The 22,439-nt window shown below is 45.2% G+C and overlaps 2 protein-coding genes across 4 annotated transcripts in view; both read left to right on the forward strand.

Moving 5' to 3' along the window:
- The window catches only part of LOC148937306 (uncharacterized), a 109,500-nt gene extending 89,236 nt beyond the window's left edge, over positions 1–20,264 (forward strand). The window contains exons 2-3 of one of the 2 annotated variants that reach the window (XM_089073733.1): positions 8,076–8,770; positions 8,838–20,264. In XM_089073733.1, the coding sequence (XP_088929859.1) occupies positions 11,193–11,843 (651 nt within the window). In that variant the 5' untranslated portion in view covers positions 8,076–8,770; positions 8,838–11,192 and the 3' untranslated portion in view covers positions 11,844–20,264. Of the gene's footprint in view, positions 1–8,075 lie in introns of both variants that reach the window. The other variant, XM_089073732.1, reaches the window with a different exon arrangement.
- Positions 1–22,439, forward strand: part of LOC105429942 (uncharacterized) — a 540,048-nt gene that overhangs the window by 17,733 nt on the left and 499,876 nt on the right. The gene's annotated exons all lie outside the window — the stretch shown is intronic.

Genomic DNA, 22,439 nt, shown 5'->3' on the forward strand with positions numbered 1-22,439 from the left:
GGGGGAGAAAGTGTCTGGGGCCGTTCGGGATGCGACAAAATGGCATGTGCAAAAGTAGGGAGGATGGGACAAAGAAGGGAAACTGATTCTTTATATATATGGGGAGTAAATCGGGTTTTTCTTAGGGGGAAAGGATTCTCGAGGCCTATAGCTAGCGAAACTATTAAGATTTGTTCCAAGGCCTGATCGGATCCGATAAAATGGCGATTACGTCAAGAAAGATGATGGAGCGTTGAAGGGAATATACCTGATCTGCAGAGAATGGAATGCGATAGGAAAACAGGAACGGACAAGTTTGTTTTAGATGTTTTTCACGAACTCAGAGTTATATGAAACTTATGACAAACGCAATGTCTGCAAAATGTTTTAGATATTTCTACCTTGAAGTAATGTAATTAGGATTAATTTTAGATCGGAGGAAAAATAAGAGAGTCAAAGACTGGAATTTAAGTTACAAAATCATTAAGTTTATCGTTATGTAATACATCATTGTACATATCATAATAGTGTTTCTAATATTTAATTATTCTTAAAAGTACAAGTTTGTATATGACAGCACGTTATATGAAATTTTTCGCATTTACTTTTTTCATGAAGAAAAATTTTACGAAATAATTTGATTGTACGATTAACCTATCATTATCTTCGTAATCCTCGTTGAATGTTTCGAGAAATTGTTTAAGATTATAACGACGAGATAAATAAATAAAGAAATATGCAGCAATATTATCCGCAAGTCTGAGGAAATGTGCTCTGTAGTCGCATGATGTTTCATCTATAAGTAGTAGAATTTCGTCGAAGTCGTAGATTGAATCTGGAATCCAAGGAAGATAGTCCGTAGCTATCGAAATATATGCCTTCTTCATGCTTGTCTATGTAGAAGGCAACTCAGTATTGTCCAGAACAATCGTGATTATCGATGTTCGCGACAATGGCTGTCGATTTCGTCCATCAAGATTCTGTCGGCAGGATACACATGTCCGACACTAAGATGATGCAGCACCCGTAAGATTTCGAGCGAATTCATCTTTCACAGGGAGAGGAGAGACGTTGAGTTATTTCCTTCCTCACTGGTGTCGCTATGAGTATAAAAATATTTTTTATACTCTTGCGAGGATTGTATAAGCTTCCTTTTTTTCATGCGTGAGAAGATAGCTCTTCTTTCTCCGCTTTCATTTGTTCGCACTCCGCTTGTTCTGTTTCCAATCTCTTATTTCTCCACGTAAGAAAATTTGGGAAATTTCGTTTTATCATAAAAACTCCGCTTTCTGTATCGGTGTCATCGAAGCTTTTATTGATAAAAGAATTATCGTTGCTCGTGTCACACCTGTCTTCTTGCGATTGCATCTAGTATCTCAATTTGCACGCATTGCGTAACGCGCAACGAAATTTGTTAGAATTTTGATGAAACCCGTGATGACCGTAGCGTAATTCATGCTCTTCACCTTTCATTAGGTTTTTGAATGCGGGAGAGATTCCTTCTAGATTATAGACGTTTCTGCCGAGTGTCTTTTGCAAATAAAGTATTTTCTCGCGCCCTCTGTAACGCACCCGTCGTGCAATTTCACGTAGTTCCACTATGAAATGTTTGGAATCAGCTGTTCCGTCAATCCATTCGATATCATGGAAGTTTTGCGAGAGCCAGTTATTTTCTTTCTTTGATTTTTTCGGGTAATTCGGTGAACGGATACAGTAGCATCACAATCCAATGGTTTACGAAAGTCTCGTTAACTCCGACGAGCGCTACTTCCTTCGGTATAAACTTTCCCTCAATGTCACGGAAACCTCGTATCGACAATTATATCCATGATGTAGAATATGCTTTTTCCGAAGCGGCGTAGTTCGTGTGCTGAGTAAAACTGAAGCTGTTTTCCGTTGTAGTTCGTGGAAATATAAAAAGCGGGTACAGTGGAGGGGAGGTTTCCCACCATTATCTCTATCCGCTAAAACCTACAATGACTTGATACAAAAAATCAACTTCCATCACGTTTTCGAACTCTACGTAAAGGATACATTAGTCGTTGCTGTAATCGCCTCTTCGAATCGTACCTCTAATCGTAAACTTCCATGTCTGACAAGATTCCAATGTCCCGCGCAATTTGCCGATAGATCAGAAATGAGATCGAAAGTGAAAGGCGTGAATCCATCGGCATAATCTTCTCTGCTTATGGAATTCTCCTCGTTTAGAAAAATGGATGCTGGTTCCCGAAAAGAGGGTGTTATAAGCCTCGATGACCTTGTAGAAAAATACTACTGAGCACTACTAGTGCGCAGTAGTATTTTGAGGCACTATTACACTACTACACTACTGCATTACTATACTACTACATTACTATGCACTACTATACATTACTGCGCGGTACTGCATTATTACGCAATACTGCACTACTTCGCTGTAGTGTAGTAGTGCAAAAGTATACAGTAATGTAACTGTAAATGAAACTCAAAACACGGGCTAAACATGTCTACTTTATCGTAACGAACGAAATTTATAAAAATAAAAAAATATATTTTTTCAATATACACATATTTATCTACACTTGCTTTTGTAACTTTTAATAATTATTTGTACTGAAAAAGAAAAAAAATAAATAACGTAATTACGTCTCATTTTATTACAATATGTTGTACTAAAGCTTATTTATTATGTACTACATTATATTTGAAAACAACATTATTTGAGAAATAATTGTTTTTCAAAGATTCTGTATTGACGAAAAATAATAATTTTGAGTCATAATAATAGTTGTATCTGGCATTGAGATGAATAAACCAAGTTTTTTATAACTTTTGAATTGGATAATTTTTATCCTAATTAAATAAGACCTTAAAGTCATTAATACGTACATATCAGAAATACAAATGTATGCATTATAGCTCGTTTCAGAATGCGCTTATAAATATGTTAGCGCGTATTTTTGTCATTCTATCTTTTTCGTCTAATGACTGATAAAGATAGAATGATAAAAACACGTACTAACATTTTTATAAACATGTTCTAAATACGGGCTTACGTGTATACAAGCATAGAGCTTTCAGTAATAATAAAAATAATAAAAAATAATACGATTCGACAGATACAAAATATACTTGTTCTTGTTTCAATGTCATATAATTTTTATTTTTGATATTTTTTCATGACAGCTTTTATTAATTTTTTATTCCATAGCTTATTTTTATAATGTATATATATATATATATATATATATATATATATATATATATATTTTGTATATTACACTGCTGCAGCACTACTTATCCTAGCAGTGACACTATCGCCGCACTAGTAGAGTTGAGTAATGACGTTACGTCACATTAGTAGTGCTTAATAGTGAACACTATGACTACGTTTACATGTCCCCTTTAATTAAGTTTAATAACATTCGTAGTGAGTAGATAAACAAGGGGGGTCCTCTCCGGAGCGAAAGGGAGAGGGGGAGGAGGGATTTCCAGGAGGTTCGTATCCGAGGGATTGTCGGTAAGGAAGGTTTTCTTTCCCCAGGGGGTTCGTATCTGGGGAGAGAAGGTGGATCTCTCTGGCGGTTGTCGGGGTAAATTTATCCTCCTCAGTCGGTACGGATGGTTTTCTTTTCCCACGGTGGTCGCGGGTTTCCCCGGGTCGGTTTCCCCCTGGGCGGTCGGATGTCTTTCGCGGGATCTAGCGCTTTCTCTCGTTTTGCGGGAGCTTTTCCGTTGCGCGGTTTCGATGCCGTTTTAGCGTTTTCCGCGGGTCTAACGTTCCTGCGTCTGGGCGTTTTCCGCGGGGTCTAATGCTTCCTGCGTCTGGGCGTTTTCCGCGGGGGTCTAGTGCGTCCCGTTTTGCGGGATGTTGCGGTTTGACGCATTTTGTTTTACGTCGCTTTAGGCGCATTTTTTATGTCGCCTTAGGCACGTCCCGTTTTTACGTCGCCTTAGGCGCATTGTTTTTGCGTCGCCGCTTCCTGTGTCTGGGCGTTTTCCGCAGGGGTCTAGCGCGTTCTGTTTTGCGGGATGTTGCGGTTTGGCGCGTTTTTTATGTCGCCTTAGGCGCGTTCTGTGTCTAGGCGACGTAAGGCGTTGTCTATGAGGATAAAACAGCTCGTCCTGTTTTTAGAATATTGCGGTTTGGCGCGTCATCGAAGTGATTCTTTTGAGTGATACTTGTCGTCGTGTTTACGATGGCGAGAACCATCAAAGTAGCGGTGCCAGCTATGCGAGACACGAATGATCGATGACGATGAGATATTGGTGTCATTCTCTGGATGATCTAACATCTTCTCCATTGCGAAATGTGACGGCGTATCCATCGGTCAATGTGACGGAGTACGTCGTGAGAGGACAATACACTGCGATTTCTAACCAGTTAAAGAGGCGCAGTTGTCGATTTCCACCTCAGCGTGAGATTTCACCTAAAAAGGTAATAGAGGCGTGTGTATGTCATCACTATCGAGGGATGGCATACAATCTGTTAACGGAGGTACTCTACGAAAAGAAAAAACCGATCGAGATTAGTAGACGACAGGAGTATATGAAGGAGTATGGTGAACTTTCATGAAAACGGCTATTATGATGTATTTAACGACGACGATGACGATGAAATGTTTTTTTGCATTCATCGCAAGTACTGGAGGAAAAGCAGTACTGTTTCGTCAGCCGCGTACGAGGAGAAGAAAAAAAGAAACGAGCGCGTTGGTATCAATTAGCGCAATTGGTGAAGATACGCGAGAGTTTAATTTACGTCGGATCGGAAGAAGAAGGAGACAGTTGCTAGATCACGTGATGTATGAATCGTTGTGGAGAAACGAGAAAGATCTATATGCGCGATGTACGAATCGAACGCGATAAAGTATGTATTATAATCATAAAATAACTATGTATTGTATATGAATATGTATGAGATTAAGACTAACCGCGAGAGACGGAGTTTCCTTTCCTCGTTCGTTTGCATATTGTAAAGACGAGAGGCGGATCGGCGACGCGCCGGAAGTCTTCAATTTGCGATACCGAGGGTGATGTTATCGGGAACGTATGAGAGAGACGAGAGGTGGGAGTCGCGCGAGGAGGAGTGTTAATAATAATGAGAGATTCAATGTGTGATATCAAAATCGACGTTATCAGGAACGTATGAGAGATGGCGGTCGCGCGAGGAGAAAATCGTCGTAGGAGTGTTAATAATGACGAGAGAATATTTTATTATTTTATTATCTTATTACTTTATTATTGTATTATCTTATTACTTTGTTATCTTATTATTTTGCTATTTTATTATTTTGCTATTTTATTATTTTGTTATTTTATTATTTTGCTATTTTATTATTTTGCTATTGTATTATTGTATTATTGTATTATTTTATTATATTATTATATTATTATATTTAAAACGATCCGCCTCTTCGTCGGTTCGTGTTCCGCAAGGATATGCTACGCGGATACGCTCGTCGGTCGGTCCAGGTTCGGTATGAAAAAGCGGCAAGACGAATAAGTTCTCTGATATTAATATCTGTATTTAATATGCTGAACAAGATTGCTACAATTAATCGTGAGGGTGATGATAGCAGCGCGTTTTACAATTAATTAATCAGCAGCGCAGTTGTCGTCCAAAGCAGTGGACGCGGATATGTACAGCGGACGCGGATCTTGTTACGGCGGCGCTGGTCGCGGGTATTTACAGCGGTCGTGGGTCGCGGATATTGACAGCGGACGCAGATCGCTGGTCTGTTACGGCGGTGCGGATCGTAGGTATTTACAGCGGACGCGGATCGTGTTACGGCGGCGCGGGTCGCGGATATTTACAGCGGACGCGGATTTCGGATAGATGCTCGGAGGCAAGGATGGCGGCGACGGTCCACAGCGGCGGGGCCGGCGTGTTTGGCCGCAGGACGCAACGGCCAGAAACACCTGGCGTGGCGAGCTTGCCGATACGTTGCGTTTATGCGGAAACGGAGGAGATGCTTAGCCAGCGCCAGTAATTCCTGGCTGGGGCAGCGAACACGCTACCTCGAGCGTTCCTGGCAAGCGGATTCGGTGGATTGGATAGGAGCGGAGAATCGGCTCTGGTCAGTAACTCCTGGCTGGGCCGGCGTACTCGCAACCTCTGCTTGGTGGATTCTCGATCGGGATCGGGATCGGAGTCGGTTTCGCTAAGCGAGCCCGGCGGATGATTCCGAGGATCTCTCTCTGATCGGATTTCTGATCGGATCAGGCTTTTTATACTCCGCGGATCGATAATTCGGTGAAATTCGGCGTCTCTTCGGGTCGATCCGCGAGTATTATTTTGCCGAACTAATTTGTAATAACAAAATAACTTTGTTCGTTGCTTCTGATCTTTGAAACGGCGCGTTCGGGTTTCTCCGGGCGCGTTCGGGTATTTCCGCCGCGAAGTATCGCAGATTCCCCGTACGGCCCGTAGGCTGTACTAATTATTTCGATAATTTAAAGCGTTTATCGGCGCTTTGCGCCTTTTAAGCCGACGGGTGGTCAGTCGGCTTTTGTCCGGTAGGGTGATGGTTCGGACGGAACGATGCGGGGTGCATCGTTACATATTATTGTGTTATTTTATTATATTATTGTATTATATTATTATATTATTTTATTATATTATTGTATTATTTCATTATATTATTATATTATTTTATTATTGTATTATTGTATCAGGAATGTAAAAAGAGAAAGAGATATTTGTAGGATGTTGCGGTTAGACACTTATTCTGTGGCTAGGCGTTTTCTGCGGGGTCTAGTGCTGTTTTCGCGGGCGACGGGAAGATGCGTGTTCTGGTTAAGAATGCTGCGTGTTCTGTTATTTCAGGATGTCGTGGTTGTCGCAGTTTGATGCGTCTTTGATGTTATCTCGGAGTATATATCTAGTCGCGAGAGACAGTTTTTTTTCATTGCTAAGAACGTGGTATATGGAAGAAGTCGCGCCTAATGGCGGTTCATCTTCAAGTCAGAGCGACAATTCGTTTTTACGCGCTTTCGATCGTAACGCGACGCGATCTTGAGTTAGTTATCGAGAGTGACGATAGTTTAAAGTGTTACGAGGTTATTGCGCCTAGTAACGACAAGGAGTGGATCGTGGCGAGAGAGGACGTTCGCTGGAACGTGAGTACGTATCACCTGCGACGAGAGATCGATACGGAGAGCTCGCGAGAGAAACTGTGGATCGAAACGCTCGTTCTGAGCGACAGAGCGGTGATCTACGAGAGAATAGCGAGAGAGAGAAAATTTCGAGACGTCAAATTTGTCGTTCTTACGGACGGTTGGGATAACACCGTGTGGGAGTTGCGATATGGAGAAGAGTCACGATCTTCTCGAGCGTGCGGCGGGAGTTGAAGGGGTTTGCGCCTATCGCGTTTGGAAACGGGAGTGTATCGAGTGTCTTGAAGTTTTGAGAGATAGATGTGAGAATAAAGTTGATTCTACGGTTATCGGAACGATAAATTCTCTGATCTCTCAAGTAGCGCAATTGGAGGGTAAGACTCGCTTTGAATCGACGTTTCGGTTACTTGGGTGCAAGGTACGACGGTTCGAAGGGATTCGAATGGGTAGATATCGAGACGGCCTTCGCGAATCGCGTACAAATGGGTGCGGTGGTAAACATCGAGTACGTCAAACCACAGTTTCTCGAGGACGCGAGGGATACGGTGCTCGAGCGAGTGCGAGTCGATCTCGATGTGCACGCGTGTTTGAAGGTCAACACCGTGTTTCACGAGGAGTTCGCGAATAATAAGAGTGTTGTTAAGAGCATTCGCACGAGGAATTGTCAGCTATTCGGTAAAAATAAGAAGGGAGGGTGTGCGTCACGGCGGGGCCCGACCACGAACCAGTCGTGAAAACTCGTAATTATTTTGCGAAAAAATACCACCTCAGCTAGGAATCGAATCTGGATCTCCTGCTTACCGAGCAGGTATCTTATTCTTTCGACGACCGAGGCATGTGATGATATTTATCGCAATAAAGTGTTTAGAACAACACGTCAACAATACAATGACATACACACATATACATATATTACAATATACATATATATATGTATATTCTCTCGAATCCCCACGACCGATACTCCAGAGCGATGTTGGTCTCTCACTCGATGGATGCAGGTCGGACTGCAGCGGCGACACCCTCCAACGCCATTGGCAAATGTACAAATAATCCTCCTGGAGCACGACAGGAGAGATTGCATCAAGCATGTCCGATCTACGAGAATGGTACGACGGAGACGTTATGAATGTTGTTCTGGCGTCGCTGGAGGAATTTCAGGAACGCGACAGCGGTTGGCGTTACTTCGGATATTAAATTTGATGATCAATGTGAACAAGTGTAATCCTATGCACGCTGGATGTCACTTCCTCTGAAAATAAGATGTAAGAGAGCCGTGATTAATGTACGTTCAAACGACAACGCGTGCTTCGCGTGGGCGGTGATGGCCGCTCTATATCCCATTGATCTACACCCGGATAGACCTTCGTCTATTTCGTATCCTCACTATTTATTGGTACTGAATTTCAATGGTATCGACTTTCCTATGATGCTACGAAACATCACTAGGTTCGAACGTCTTAACGATTTGTCTATCAACGTATTTGCCATTCGAAAGAAAAGGGAGAGGAACGATATCATGATCGTTCCCTTGTCGCTCATGGGAAACAAGAAGTTTACGCACGTAAATTTGCTCTATCTGTCGAACGAACAGCGCGGCGATAATGTCGGTCAATTCGTATGGATAAAGCACCTGTCTCGACTGTTGACGTCACAAATAAACAAGCATAAGGAAAAAAAAATACATATGCGATCGGTAAGCGTAAGAGAGACTATGCTCGTCGCGAGATAAATTTTGTATTAATTATAAATTGTTTTTTCAGATGTGCATTATTTTTACTCGAACGAGAAATTGATCACGCATAGCGTCGAATGCGGAAGAGCGAACGATTGCGCCGTTCCGAGCGAGGACGACAAGTGGCTCTTCTTTCGCAATCACGACAGAAAGGAGAGACTACGATTTGTACGCTGATCTGACGTGCGTTTTAGAAAAGGGAGAGCGACGGTTCGCTGGGAATCTCAACGATAGATTTGCCTATCAACATCACAAGGCGTTCAACGTGGGATATTATTTGCGTAGCACGTATAACGGAATTGTATCCGCGTATAGATTTCATCGAGGCGATGATTGCATCTCGTGGTTCGTCGAGGAGCTGCGCGCTCTCGCGTGAGGAAGGTTCTGTGTGCGAGCGTACCGATTGGAGCTCACGTCGGACGAGCCGAGTGTTTTTCAAAAGGCGACAAATTGTCACGTGTGCGGAAGGATCTTTGAGCCGTATGATATTCGCGTGCGCGATCATTGCCATCTTACCGGACGGTACAGAGGATCCGCGCACGCGAACTGCAATTTGAACTATCAGAACGCGTTTGTTATTCCCGTTTTTTTTCATAATCTATCCGGTTACGACGCGCATTTCATTATCAAGAATATAGCGAACACTTTCAAGGGTAAAGTCGATCTGTTACCGTTGATTAAGGAGAATTACATCGCGTTTTCGAAAATCGTCAACGATTCGGCGTATGGAAAATGGAAAAATTGCATTAAGCTACGTTTCGTAGATTCGTTTAAGTTTCTAAATACCAGTTTAGAAAAAGTAGCTTCGTATCTAGATCGGGAAAAATTGAGGATCGCGCGATTCGAATTCTCCGATCTCGTTGCGGAGGATTTCGAGTTGCTCACGCGCAAGAGCATATTTCCGTACGAGTACGTCGATAGCATTGATAAACTATTAGAGACCGAGTTACCGCCGATCGAAGCCTTTCACAGTTCTTTAACTGGCGAAACTATGAGCGCTAGCGATTACGAGCACGCGCGAAAGGTTGGGAGTGTTTTCGCGTGAGGACTCTCGGTGAGTACAGCGATTTATATTTGAAAACGGATGTGCTTCTCTTGGCGAACGTTTTTGAAAATTTTCGGGATACCTGTATGGAAAGTTACGGTTTAGATCCAGCGCATTATCGAAATACACGCTATGTTGAAATACCCGAACGTTCGATTCGATCTGCTTACCGATATCGATATGGTGCTGTTTGTAGAGCGCGGTATACGCGGTCTGAATCAATGCTCGAACAGGTACGCGCGAGCTAACGAACCGGGGGCTCGAGCCATGCTTGATGCAATCTCTCCTGTCGTGCTCCAGGAGGATTATTTGTATATTTGCCAATGGCGTTGGAGGGTGTCGCCGCTGCAGTCCGACCTGCATCCATCGAGTGAGAGACCAACATCGCTCTGGAGTATCGGTCGTGGGGATTTGAAAGAATACATGTATATATGTATGTTGTAATATATATATATATATATATATATGTGTGTCATTGTATTGTTGACGTGTTATTCTAAACACGTTATTTGCGATAAATATCATCACATGCCTCGGTAGTCGAAAGGATAAGATGCCTGCCCGGTAAGCAGGAGATCCAGGTTCGATTCCTGGCTGAGGTGGTATTTTTTCGCAAAATAATTACGAGTTTTCACGACTGGTTCGTGGTCGGGCCCCGCCGTGACGCACACCCTCCCTTCTTATTTGGGATCAATACGAATCGTCGTACGATTCGTGTCGACCGTCGTCGTATCTCATGTACTACGACGTGAATAATCTTTACGGCTGGGCCATGTGCGAACCCTTATCGTATACGGAATTTCGGTGGGTCGAGGACGTTGAAGTCTCGATGTTATGTCCGTGTTACCTAACTCAGATATCGGTTATATTCTAAAGGTCGATCTCGAGTATCCGCGATATCTTCACGACGACCACGCGGATCTTCCGTTCTGCCCGGCGCGCGAGAGGCCGCCGAGAAATCGAAACGAGAAGCTACTCTCGAGAAGCTACTCGCCACGCTCTACGACAAGTCGCGTTACGTGACGCACTATTGCAATCTTCAGCAGTGCGTGCGACACGGTTTACGCGTGACGAAGGTCTATCGCGCGTTGCGGTTCGCGCAATGTCCTTGGCTGCGCGCGTACATCGAGCTTAATACGGAACGGAGAACTCGCGCGAGCAACGAGTTCGAGAGGAATCTGTATAAACTGATGAACAACGGTTTTCGGCAAGACAATGGAGAACGTGCGCGATTACGTAGACGTGAGGCTCGTGACGTGTTAGGACGGAAGATACGGCGCGGAAGCGCTGATTGCGAAACCGAACTTTCACAGTAGGAGCGTCTTCGACGAGAATCTCATGGCTATTGAGTTGCACAAACTCGAAGTTCAGTTTAACAAACCAATCTACGTCGGTATGTGCATTCTAGAGATATTCAAGATGCGTTTATATGATTTTCATTATGATTATATGATGCCGCTTTATCGCTCTAAATGCAAAATCATGTACACGGATACCGATAGCTTAATATATTTTCTGGAATGCCGGAACGTTTACGAGAATATGAAGCGGGATATCGGGAGATTCGACACCAGCGATTACCCCGATGACAACGCGTACGATATACCGCGCGCGAACAAGAAGGTTCTCGGTTTGATGAAGGACGAGAACAACGGAACGATCATGACAGAGTTCACAGGACTCAGGGCGAAGATGTACGCTTTGAGAGTTCTGGGAAAGAACGATACGAAGAGAATAAAGGGCGTCAAGAGGAGTACCGTCGCGAAAACGATAACGTTCGAGGATTTCGCGCATTGCTTGAACGAATCGTCGCAGCAATCGAGACGTCAGGCGTGCATACGCTCGATGTTGCATGAAGTTTACACTGTGTCCGAATTAAAGCTAGTTTTGAGTCCTCACGACGACAAGCGATACTTAATATCCGATTCTATCGATATATTACCATGGGTTCATTATAAGATACCGTTATTAGATATTAATGTAGCATAAAACTTTTACCAACGTAGAATAAGTAATCGTTTTATTTTATACTCTTTATTCATTACAATATAGCCGTTTTATGAATCCAAGAGTTGTGTCCATTCCTAACCATTTCCTAACCATTTGACGAAAACTCTATCGTCCTTTCTACGTAGCACTTTCTCTACAAGATAGATATCGGAATTGGAAACTCACTGTAACTCGTGTTCGTAAAATCCTCCAGCTATTGATTCTTCGTGATAGTCTTTCAGCAGATACGTCATGGGATTCGTGCGTTGCACCTTGGCGATTCGAAAAATCTCGATCGTCTAGTTAGGCGTATATCCTTTCTCGAAAATTGTTTTGAACTTGCTGACGCATACTGGATCGTTTACCTTGAACCTCGCGGGGGCTGCGATCTTCAAGTGACTGTATACCGTGGAGAGAAGTCTCTTGGCAATGGCGGGAGTTACGTCCACCGATCGCATTCCGATCGTTCGATGCGCATGGTTGTTATACTCCGAGATTAAACGCGGTAGAGCGTCGAGCCATTTGTACGATTCGTTGAGCGTCACATGTTGTTCGAAGAGCCACATGTTGTTCTTGAGCGTGCGATTGAATCGCTCCACAACCGCCGCTTTTATCACCGAGTACGTTGAATAGTGACGTATATCGTACTTATCAGTAACTGCTTTTACGGATGCGTTGTAGAACTCCTTGCCCTTGTCCGTTTGTAGATTTCGCGGATGTCGAGCGTCGTCGCGAAATATCTTGGATAACGCCGCGGCTACTTCGCCTCCGCTCTTGCTCTTCAGCGGCACCGTCCACGCGTACTTGCTCAACACGTCGATGACCGTCATCACATAATTGTAGCCTTTGTTTTGTCACGCGTACGGACGCATCTCGGCGACATCGGCCTGCCACAGGTCGTCGTAACCGTGCATTACAACGCGACGATACGGGAAGTTTCTTCGCGCGGGCGCGTGAAGCTTCTCGACGAGTCTTCTCTTCTCGACGCTCATCTGATTTACGAGAAGGAGGCGCGATTCGCGCTAGTTTTATTCGTGCTCGTCGCTTCGCGCATTCGTTCCTCGTTCCAAACATTAATCGCATCTTTCATGGTATTTGGAATATCCGTTTTTAGTGCGACTAGTAATTCGTCTATCGTTTCTCTAGTCACCATTTTATCCACATTCAATGAGGCCAGCGTTTCTTTCGTTACCGCTTTGTCCGTCAATTCTCTCGCGATCCTCGTCAGATCTGTCACGCTACGCGCGAGATTTTCCACGTCCGTCGATATTCTCTCGCGATTCGTCGACGACGCGTCGAGCTCGTTTCGAGGGATTTCTCTAGATTTCGCAGTGATTCCTCTAGGATCCGCGTTCATTTCTCTTGAGCGTCCTTCGGATCTCACTCGAGTCTCTAGCTCGCAGTTTGTTCTGTTTTTCCTCCGTTCATCCTAGCGCACGTTGAAATATGGACAGGTTTCTAATTCGTTGTACCGTTTATCGAGCGCTCGTTCCGTTTTCCTTATTCATTTATCGAAATCGACAAGCGAGGCCTCCCTCCTCTCCTCGATCTGTCGCAGTGATTCTTTTAGATTCCGCGTTCGTTTCTCCTGAACGTCACCGAGCGTTTCGACGACCTTTCGGATCTCGCTCAGATCTTTCTCTCGCGATTCGTCCCGCTTCTCGAGCTCTCGTTCCATCGCGTCTCTCGTCTCCTCTATTCGTTTGTCGTGATCGACGAGCGAGACCTCTCTCTTCTTCTCGAAGTGTCGCAGAACGTCCACTTCGGTTCTTACGTCGTAATATTGTAGGAGAATATTCCGAAATCGCTTGTTCATATCTTCCAGCTGTTTTCGTAGCTCGTTCATTAGAGTTTTTGACTCCTCGCTTCTTACGCGAAGCGCGTCGTCGACGTAACCCTAGGTCGTCGGCATTATCGATCGGCGTATTCAAATGGCGTATCTTGCGTCTGTTAACGTCGTAATCATCCGGATTCAGGCAGAGCGCGCTGCGACGCACGTACGCCTACAGGGATGCGATCGTCGAACGATTGTTGACGTCGCGCTGCCTCTCCAGAGACTTCGCGAATTTGTTCACGGATATCAAGCCCTCGTGGATGACGAATCCGCGCGCGATAATCTGTAATATCAGCGATCTGCGTATCGTATTTTAGAAATAATCTGGCTACGCGCGCCATAGATTCCTCCAATTCGTCGATCGACCTGGTTGTGCTCTCGTTCATCTCCGACAGCAACGCTCGAGTGCTCGCCGAGAGTTCGCTCATCTCGGAGATCCTCGTTTCCGCGTCTCGAAACGCGCTGTCTACGTAGTTCTTCCTCGCGGCATCGGTATCGATTCTAGGTACAGCTAAATGCCGTATGGTTCTGTCTCTCGCGTCGTAGTAATCATCACTTAGACAAAGCGCGTTGTTACGCACATAGCGACGCAGGGAATCGATCGACGGTCGCGAGCGTGCCCTGTCGCCTCCGCCAAACGACTCCAACGGTCTTCCGAACTTGTTCACCAACATAACGGGAATACCGATCGCCGCGAGCGCGCGCCGCGTTTTACTCGATCGCGTCGATCTCACGAAGCTCCTCGAGTATTGATAGAATCTCGTTGTCGTGAGCATCGTTGCCAGCTCGTCGAGAGGCATCGAGCAATCGAAGACGATCGACTAGCTCGTTGGGATCCCAATGAACGTACTCGATTCCTTTGTCTCTCACCCGCATAGCGGATGGAACAGAGTCGATCCCTCTTTTTCTCGCTTTACCAGTACCAGCGTCAATTTTGTCTCTATCGAGCAATAGCGGCGCGATGATATGCTTGTACTTGAAACTTTTGTTTCCTAGAATGGGCATAAGCGCGTTGTGGCCACGCTGATGGGCGTTCATTGTCAACAGTATACTCTTGTACGTTTGCTTGTTGTTCTCCGTGTACGGCGTCGTCGGGAAGTCTCTTGAAGATCAATTCGTATAAGCCCGGGATATCCGGATATCGTGCGTCGATCACGCTGTCGGCGGCCACGTCGAATCGCCTGTCGCCAAGCATCGAGCCGCTCAAGTCGAAGTACACCCCGTAAACGTGATCGATCTCGCTCTATCTGTCCCGCTTAGAAGCGCACCCATATATTTGTGACCTAACGGTCCCCATTGCGCGAGGTCGATTCCTCCGATTCGTTTCTAGTCGCGGGACTTGTCGTCGCGATCGAAGGCGATCTCGTCGAGAGACGTCTCTTCGTCGGTCTCGACGGCGGCTCGTCGTCGTCGTCGTCATCGGTCTCGCGTTTCCTCTTAGCGCCGATGAATGCGATCGGGTCGATTTCTTCGGTCGACTCATCTCGCGTGATGTTCTCGGCGATTCGTTTCAACGGCTGAACGATTGATTTGAGTCGCCTCTCCAGCGTGATCTCCTCTTCTATTTCACCGGTTTTTAACTCTCTGTATTTTTTAGTATAGAGTTCTGAGTCTTCGTGATCTCTTGCGCCGTTTTTTCCCGCTGAGCGACGTCTGTACCAGCCGCAGCGTCGACGTCCATACTCGCAGCAGCGTCGACGTTCATCCTCGTCGCACAACTAATCGCTCTACACCACAGCGAAATCGTTAAATCCTCGTCTGTATCTGCCGTTCCTTAACGCGCTGTCTTTATCGATGACTACGAAACCGTATTTGCGTTTTCAACACACGCGACACAGGCGTAAAAATCCTCGTACGACATATCTGTGTTCACGTGCTCGTTGTAAACGTGCTTTAGATTAATGCCATTCTGCTTAAATAGAATCAAGAGATTCGCGTTATCGCGTATCAGGTGTTTCGAAATTTTAGCGTATGTCTGACAAAGATAGAAACAATCGATGTTCGAGTGTCGACTCATGGCGAAATATTTCTTGATCGCGTTCTACTTGTCACAGGCCACGTTGTCGAACACGAATATCGAATCGGAAAGCGCCTCGCTCGGCGGCACGACGTCGCTATTGTTCGAGAACGCGCGATAGACGATCTCGTCCATCGACTCGAGCAACTCCGCCAGGTATTGATACTTCGGTTGTTGCAGAGATTTCGAGTAGACGTACACATTCTCGAAGCACGCACCGTGCGGACTTTCGAAAAATGCTTATCAACACGTTCGTTTTACTGCAATTGAAGGGGCCGCAAATGATGCAACGTATCGTATTCGATAGTAGAGGGCCGTGTCTGCGCGACCTCATCGCGACCGCATCGCCCGAGATTCGTCAAGCCTTACGGTCGAGATTAGACACTCCTATAGTCGGCGAACGAATCGCATTTACTCGCGTTCGCTTCGAGGAGACGCGGTCGATAATCGCTCCACTTATACTTGACGGCGATCGCGCACAGTGATCGATATGTTTCCCCTATTGACGGACAAATGCGATATTCTCAATCTATCCGCTGAACAGTTGCGACTTATCCCGAGGATCGTTCTCGTGCACGATTTCGACAGATACGTGGAGCTATTGTGGAACAGACTACCCGATCATCTGAGAGCGGATCCCGAGGTGCAACGTTGTCGTGTGTGTTTGGAGCATTATAATCGTCCGTGACAACGATCGCATAGACGATCCTGCGTCTCTTATCAAGAATTGTAATGAATGCTTAGCGCCGCGGGATCAATACAACGATATACAACGATAAATACTTCCCTTTGAACTACATATTCGCAGTATCAATTTTGCGGGCCCGGCACCCATCTCGCGAAGCGATTGGCACGCGGCGATCGAAGTGTAAACCCCTGGGACGCGACGTACCGCGAGCACGACATCGCCTACTCGCGAAATAAGGAACTCGCCGATCGAGCTCTCGCCGAGAAGGCGCGCGAACATATAACGGCCGGAGTATTCCACTTTCGGCGAGAGAGCCGCCGCGACCGCCGTATGGGCTGCTGTGAAAGCAATCTGCGGTCAGTTGTGCCTGCGATTTCTCTCGAGGATCGGTCGTGAATGTCGCTGAACCTTTCGTTCACCGGTAAGAGTAGTGTCCTCACGGCGTACTATTTTCCCGCCTTAGATCTGAGCGACGAGGATTACGAGTTAGGTCTCACGAATTTCGAGACATACAACACTATAACGAACGTCGATTCCACGAATAATAAGTTCTATTACGACGACAAAACGATCGTGATTCCCAAGGGTTCGTACGAGTTGAGATAGACAGATATCTGAATGCCGCTATCTCTAAAAAGCGAAGAATTGACGAAAACAAGAGAACGAGCGATGACGAGAGCGACGAGGGTGAGAGGGACACGCGGCCTCTGATCATTCGCGCCAACGAGAACACCATGAGAAGCGAGATCAGATGCGAGCATCGAATCGATTTCGCGAAACCGAACAACATCGGTTCGCTCCTGGGATTCTCGTCACGCGTGCTACGACCGAACAAATGGGCCCGTGAATATCATGGGTGTGAATATCACCGGGTGGAGTGCAATATCACCGCGGGTGCGTACAGCAACGACGAACCGGTTCACACGATACACGAGTTTTCCCCGAATGTTCCTCTGAGATATAAACTGTCGAACGCCCCGACATTGATCATTTATTTTCCGATCATCGCGCGAAACGTCACCGATATCATGCTTCGAGTCGTGGATCAGGACGGGCGACCGATCGACTTTCGCGGAGAGGAGATGACAGCGCGACTTCACGTGCGACGAAAACAGTAAAGAGAGATGCGCGAAAGATGCTCGTTCTGAACGAGTAGTACGCAAGAGGAAGAGGAGACGCAAACGCTACATCCGCGATCCTACTGCGAAACGACGCGACGAGGAAGGTGCGCGAGGGAAGAGCGAACGAGTTGAACATCGCGAACGTTGCGTTCTTAAGATTTTTAGGTTTCGTCGTGAAGAATCGACATGGCGAGCGACATTTTAAGTATCGGAGGTGCCCCGATCTTTGACGATCGTATCATGAGAATAGAAACCCATACTTACCAGGTGTATGCATAAGTTTTTTCCGGTTTTTTAGTAAAAAAAGATAATTTTCAAGGGAAATTAATTTTTTTTTTATTCAAAATATTGACCATCGGCTTCTACACATTTCGCCCATCTTTCAGGTAATTTATGAATATGCCAGAAAAACTGCTTGTCTTTTGCGGCAAACCATTCGTCGAGCCATTTTCCAACTTCCTCGAAATTGCTGAAGTGCTGCTCTGCGAGCGCGTGCCCCATTGATGCGAAGAGGTGATAGTCAGATGGCGCCAGATCTGGGGATACGGCGGGTGCGGAAGGATGTCCCATTCAAACGATTTCAAGGTGTCTTTCACTGGTTTTGCTGTGTGAGACGGCGCATTGTCGTGTAACAAAATCACTTTGCCATGTCTTCTGGCATTCCGGTCGTCTTTCGATTAATGCGTGGTTCAAATTAATCATTTGTTGGCGATAGCGTTGTATATTAACGGTTTCGCCGGGCTTCAAGAGTTCATAATACATAATACCGCTCTGGTCCCACCAGACACAGAGCATGGTCTTCTTGCCGAAGCGATTTGGCCTTGGTGTTGATGGATCGGCTTCGCCAGGTGAAAGCCACGATTTTTTCCGCTTCGGGTTTTCAAAATAAATCCATTTTTCGTCACCCGTCACAATTCGATACAAAAATGATTTCCTTTCGTGGCATTGAAGCAACATTTCACAAGTGACTTTGCGATTTTCCATTTGACATTCATTCAAATCGTGTGGGACCCATTTACCGAGTTTATTGATCTTTCCCATTGCTCGTAAACGTCTGCTGATTGTTTCTTGTGATACATGTAATGCTTCTGCTAATTGCCGTTGAGTTTGAGTTGGGTCATCATCCAATAACTCCTGCAATTGCTCGTCTTCGCATTTTTGTGGTCTACCAGAGCGCTCACTGTCTTTCACATTGAAATCACCACTTTTAAATTGTCGAAACCATGTCTCACATGTTCTAATCGATGGAGCGTGTTCACCATATGTTTCTACCAGCAAACGATGACTTTCAACAGCCTTTTTCTTTTGATTAAATAAAAAAAGCAATGCGAGCCGCAAATGTTCTTTTTCAGGCACAAAACTCGACATGATCACTGAACGATAAAACAAAGACGCTAGTTTTTGGCGGACTCAACTTGTGTGTGTTTGTAGTTTTAAATGTCAGACGAACAAAATGATGTATGTGTCAAATTAATACGCTGCGTACTTTTCGCTGGCGACATCTCTTAGTTAAACCGGAAAAAACTTATGCATACACCTGGTACAATTCGTACGTTAACACCACGTTCGGATACAGCGACGAGATACGAATACCTATACAACAGCAGGATCTGTACACGTTACCGTGCGAAAGGTTTCTGTACATCGAGCGAAAGTTCGCGACGAGAGAGAGCGCGAAGGAAGGCACGGCGAAGGAAGTTACGAGAGCGAAGCTAGTCAACAACTGCGTCCCGTTTATGTTCGATGAGATTCGATACGAGCTCAATGGCGTGGAGATCGATAAGAGCAGAAACGTTGGGATAACGACCTTGATGAAAAACTACGCATCGTTAAGCTACGAGAGAGAGAGCTTTACAGAACACCGGATGGGAAATACCGCCTATAGCGTTGGACGATTTTAACTTTTGCGTGCCTTTCAACGTACTCCTCGGTTTCTGCGAGGATTACAAGCGCATAGTGATAAACGCGCGGCACGAACTCATTCTGATACGCACTCGCAACGATAACAATTGCGTCGTGGCGCATCCGGATCAGAGACCAAAGATCACATTGTTGAGAATACAGTGGCGAATGCCGCATGTGATACTGAATAACGTCAACAAAATGTCGCTTCTGTGAACAGCAGACAATATCTGAGTATGGGATTCCGTTCGTGTGATCTATACGAATTTCCGCTGTTGCAAAGTACGACCAAACATTCGTGGGCGGTAAAAGCGGCGACACAATTGGAGAAATCGCGATACGTGATCTTCGCGCTACAGACTGGAAGGAAAAATGTACCGTCGGAAAATGTTTCTAAATTCGATGATTGCAAGCTGACTAATGTAAAACTATTTGAATTCCGAGTTCTATCTCTACGATATGAATCTAGATTTCGAACGTAACAAGTTCGCAGTGCTGTATGTATCTGAAATTTCGAAAAGCATATTACGGGTGCGAGACCTGCGAAGCGTTTCATGACTATCACTAGATTTCTACAATATAGTCCACTCATGGTCATCGATTGCTCCCACCAAAATGAATCGATCAAGAGTGCCACCATCGACGTTCGCGTAGAATTCGAATGCAAAGAGAAGAGACCCGTTCCGGCTAACACAACGGCTTATTGTCTCATCATTCATGATAGAGTTATAGAGTATAACCCGCTGACAAACGTCGTACGTAAAAAAACAATAATAAAAAATATAAAAAAACAAGAATCCGCGGTTTTCCCTACGCGATATCGATTACGAGCGTATAAGGAAGAAGAGCGGAGCGCGAAGATATCGAATTTCCCCGTCTCGCGATAATGTCGAATGTACCGATCTTCGTCGATCTGCAAGGTTTTATCGTTCGGGAGAAATTTATGGTTAAAGAGGTGGCGATATTGAGAAATGGAAAAGACCTGACTCATCGAATGTTTCGAGAAGCGATATCCTGAAATCTTCTTATAAAGGCGGAAAAATCTAAAGCGTGTTGGATAACTTCCAATCATCACGGTCTACAATGGAGCGACGGTGATGTCGCCTACAGACTCTCGAAGCCCGTGATTCGAAACGGCGTGTGCGACCAACCGCGAGACGCGCCTAGACGAGTGTACGTCAAAGGCTTAGAAAAGAAGAAGTGGTTGGAGGAGATTCTCGGCTGCGACGTCATTGCGGACCACGACGTGATTGTCGAGATTATCGACGCGGATTTCGAGGATATAGGGCGCCTAAACACCCTGAACGATGTTCGTGCATTCCACTCTGAACATCACGCTAAGAATTGCGCCATGGAGAACGTGTGCAAACTGGTACGACTGGTGGTCGAAACGACAGGAATGTATCACCGAACTGTAATGTCGCAATTAACGATTTATATCATATATCAGATTGTTTTTTTAACTATTGTATTATATATTAGATTGTTTTTAAACTATTATATATCAGATTTATTGCTTATATTATAATCAGATTTTTATATTGCTCGCTGCACTTATATATATTCTTGGGAAAGTACAAATAAAAAACCAGTTTTACAATATATATCTCACTTTATTTCATCTCAATCTTACATCCCAAAGAACAGAGCAACGAGTTCGCAATCGATAATGTCGTTACGATCGAAGGCATCGCTATCGCGTATGACTCTCGAGATATTCTCCGTATCCTTAACGGTGGACGTGAGATCCTTGAAACGCGCCAATTTCGCGTTGCTTTTTCCTAATATCTTGATCAACGAGATAACGAGTCGGTTGACGCAATGCTCGAGCTCGAACATATTATTTACCGTTTCCTTCGACATGGCCAAGCGAGCCGCGGGCGTTTCCAGACGTAATATCGTCAGATTGTTGATTCTTCCGAAACGCACGGTCATATTTCCGATATGCGACGAGGAAAGGACGGTTCTCCGTTGGTACTCTGCAGATACTTTGAAAGAACGTGTCGTTGCTCGAGAAGCTGCCTTCACGTATCAGGTGAGATCTCCTTGCCATGACTATCTCCCAGGATAATAATAATTCGCGAGAGGAACGTTCAAGAGTGATACATACGTTAAGAAACTTGTATTCTGTCTTAGGATATTTTCGTTTTAGAATTCTAACTGGATTATTCGTACAACCGGCGTTGTTATGACTCGACGCGATCGGCCTGTCATCGAGCGTCCTCTTCCTCCTCCTCGCGTCGTCGCTCTCGTCGACTCGATGCGTCTCGGAACCCTGCGAGTGCTCGATATCGTACATCTTTACGATCGGAGAGATCGCGCGATACTATTTTCGTATCCTTCGCTCTATACACTATACGAAAACTTCTGTGCCTCTTCCTCCTCCCTCTCCTCTTCTAAATCGTCCTCGTTCGAAAATACGTTCCTCATCTGAGCAAGTCTTTTCAAAAGAGCGCGCAATTTCTAACAGTCCGTCCCTTGGACACACGATACCAAAAATCTCCGGGTCAAATTTACCGGCCATAGTTACACTTCTGGTAAACTCGTTGTACTTAAAGAATTGTCGTTTAACGAGAAAATACAGATTACCATCGATGTATCGAACGTTACGGCGGGTGGAATCCCCGGAAATATCGCGTGCAACGAGTTATGTCTGACGGCTATCATCGAGCAGTCGTCGATCTCGATCACAATCTCGTTGTAAATCGCGAACGTTCGTCCCATTAGTATTAACTACAGTTAATTTTCGCGTTAGAAAGAAGATTCATATCCTTCAGTTTCCTCGGCCAATCCAGTACCAGTTCGAAACTCTGATATTCTGCCATGTAAATCGTATCGTCTACGAACAATACGAATTGGCCCGAGGGTCGTCGATACGCGCCTGCCGCGGGCGTAAACGCGTAAAATTATCGGGAAGGAAACGCAGATAGTCCGTCAGTAACAACGACCTGCCGTAAGAAGTTTTCCGTTTAAGTCGACCGACCATAAGTGACGCCGATACGCCACGTACATTCTATTTTCTAATACCAACACC

This window comes from Pogonomyrmex barbatus, unplaced genomic scaffold (assembly GCF_055798465.1).
Source record: "Pogonomyrmex barbatus isolate J1 unplaced genomic scaffold, ASM5579846v1 scaffold15, whole genome shotgun sequence".
Lineage (NCBI taxonomy): Eukaryota > Metazoa > Arthropoda > Insecta > Hymenoptera > Formicidae > Pogonomyrmex > Pogonomyrmex barbatus.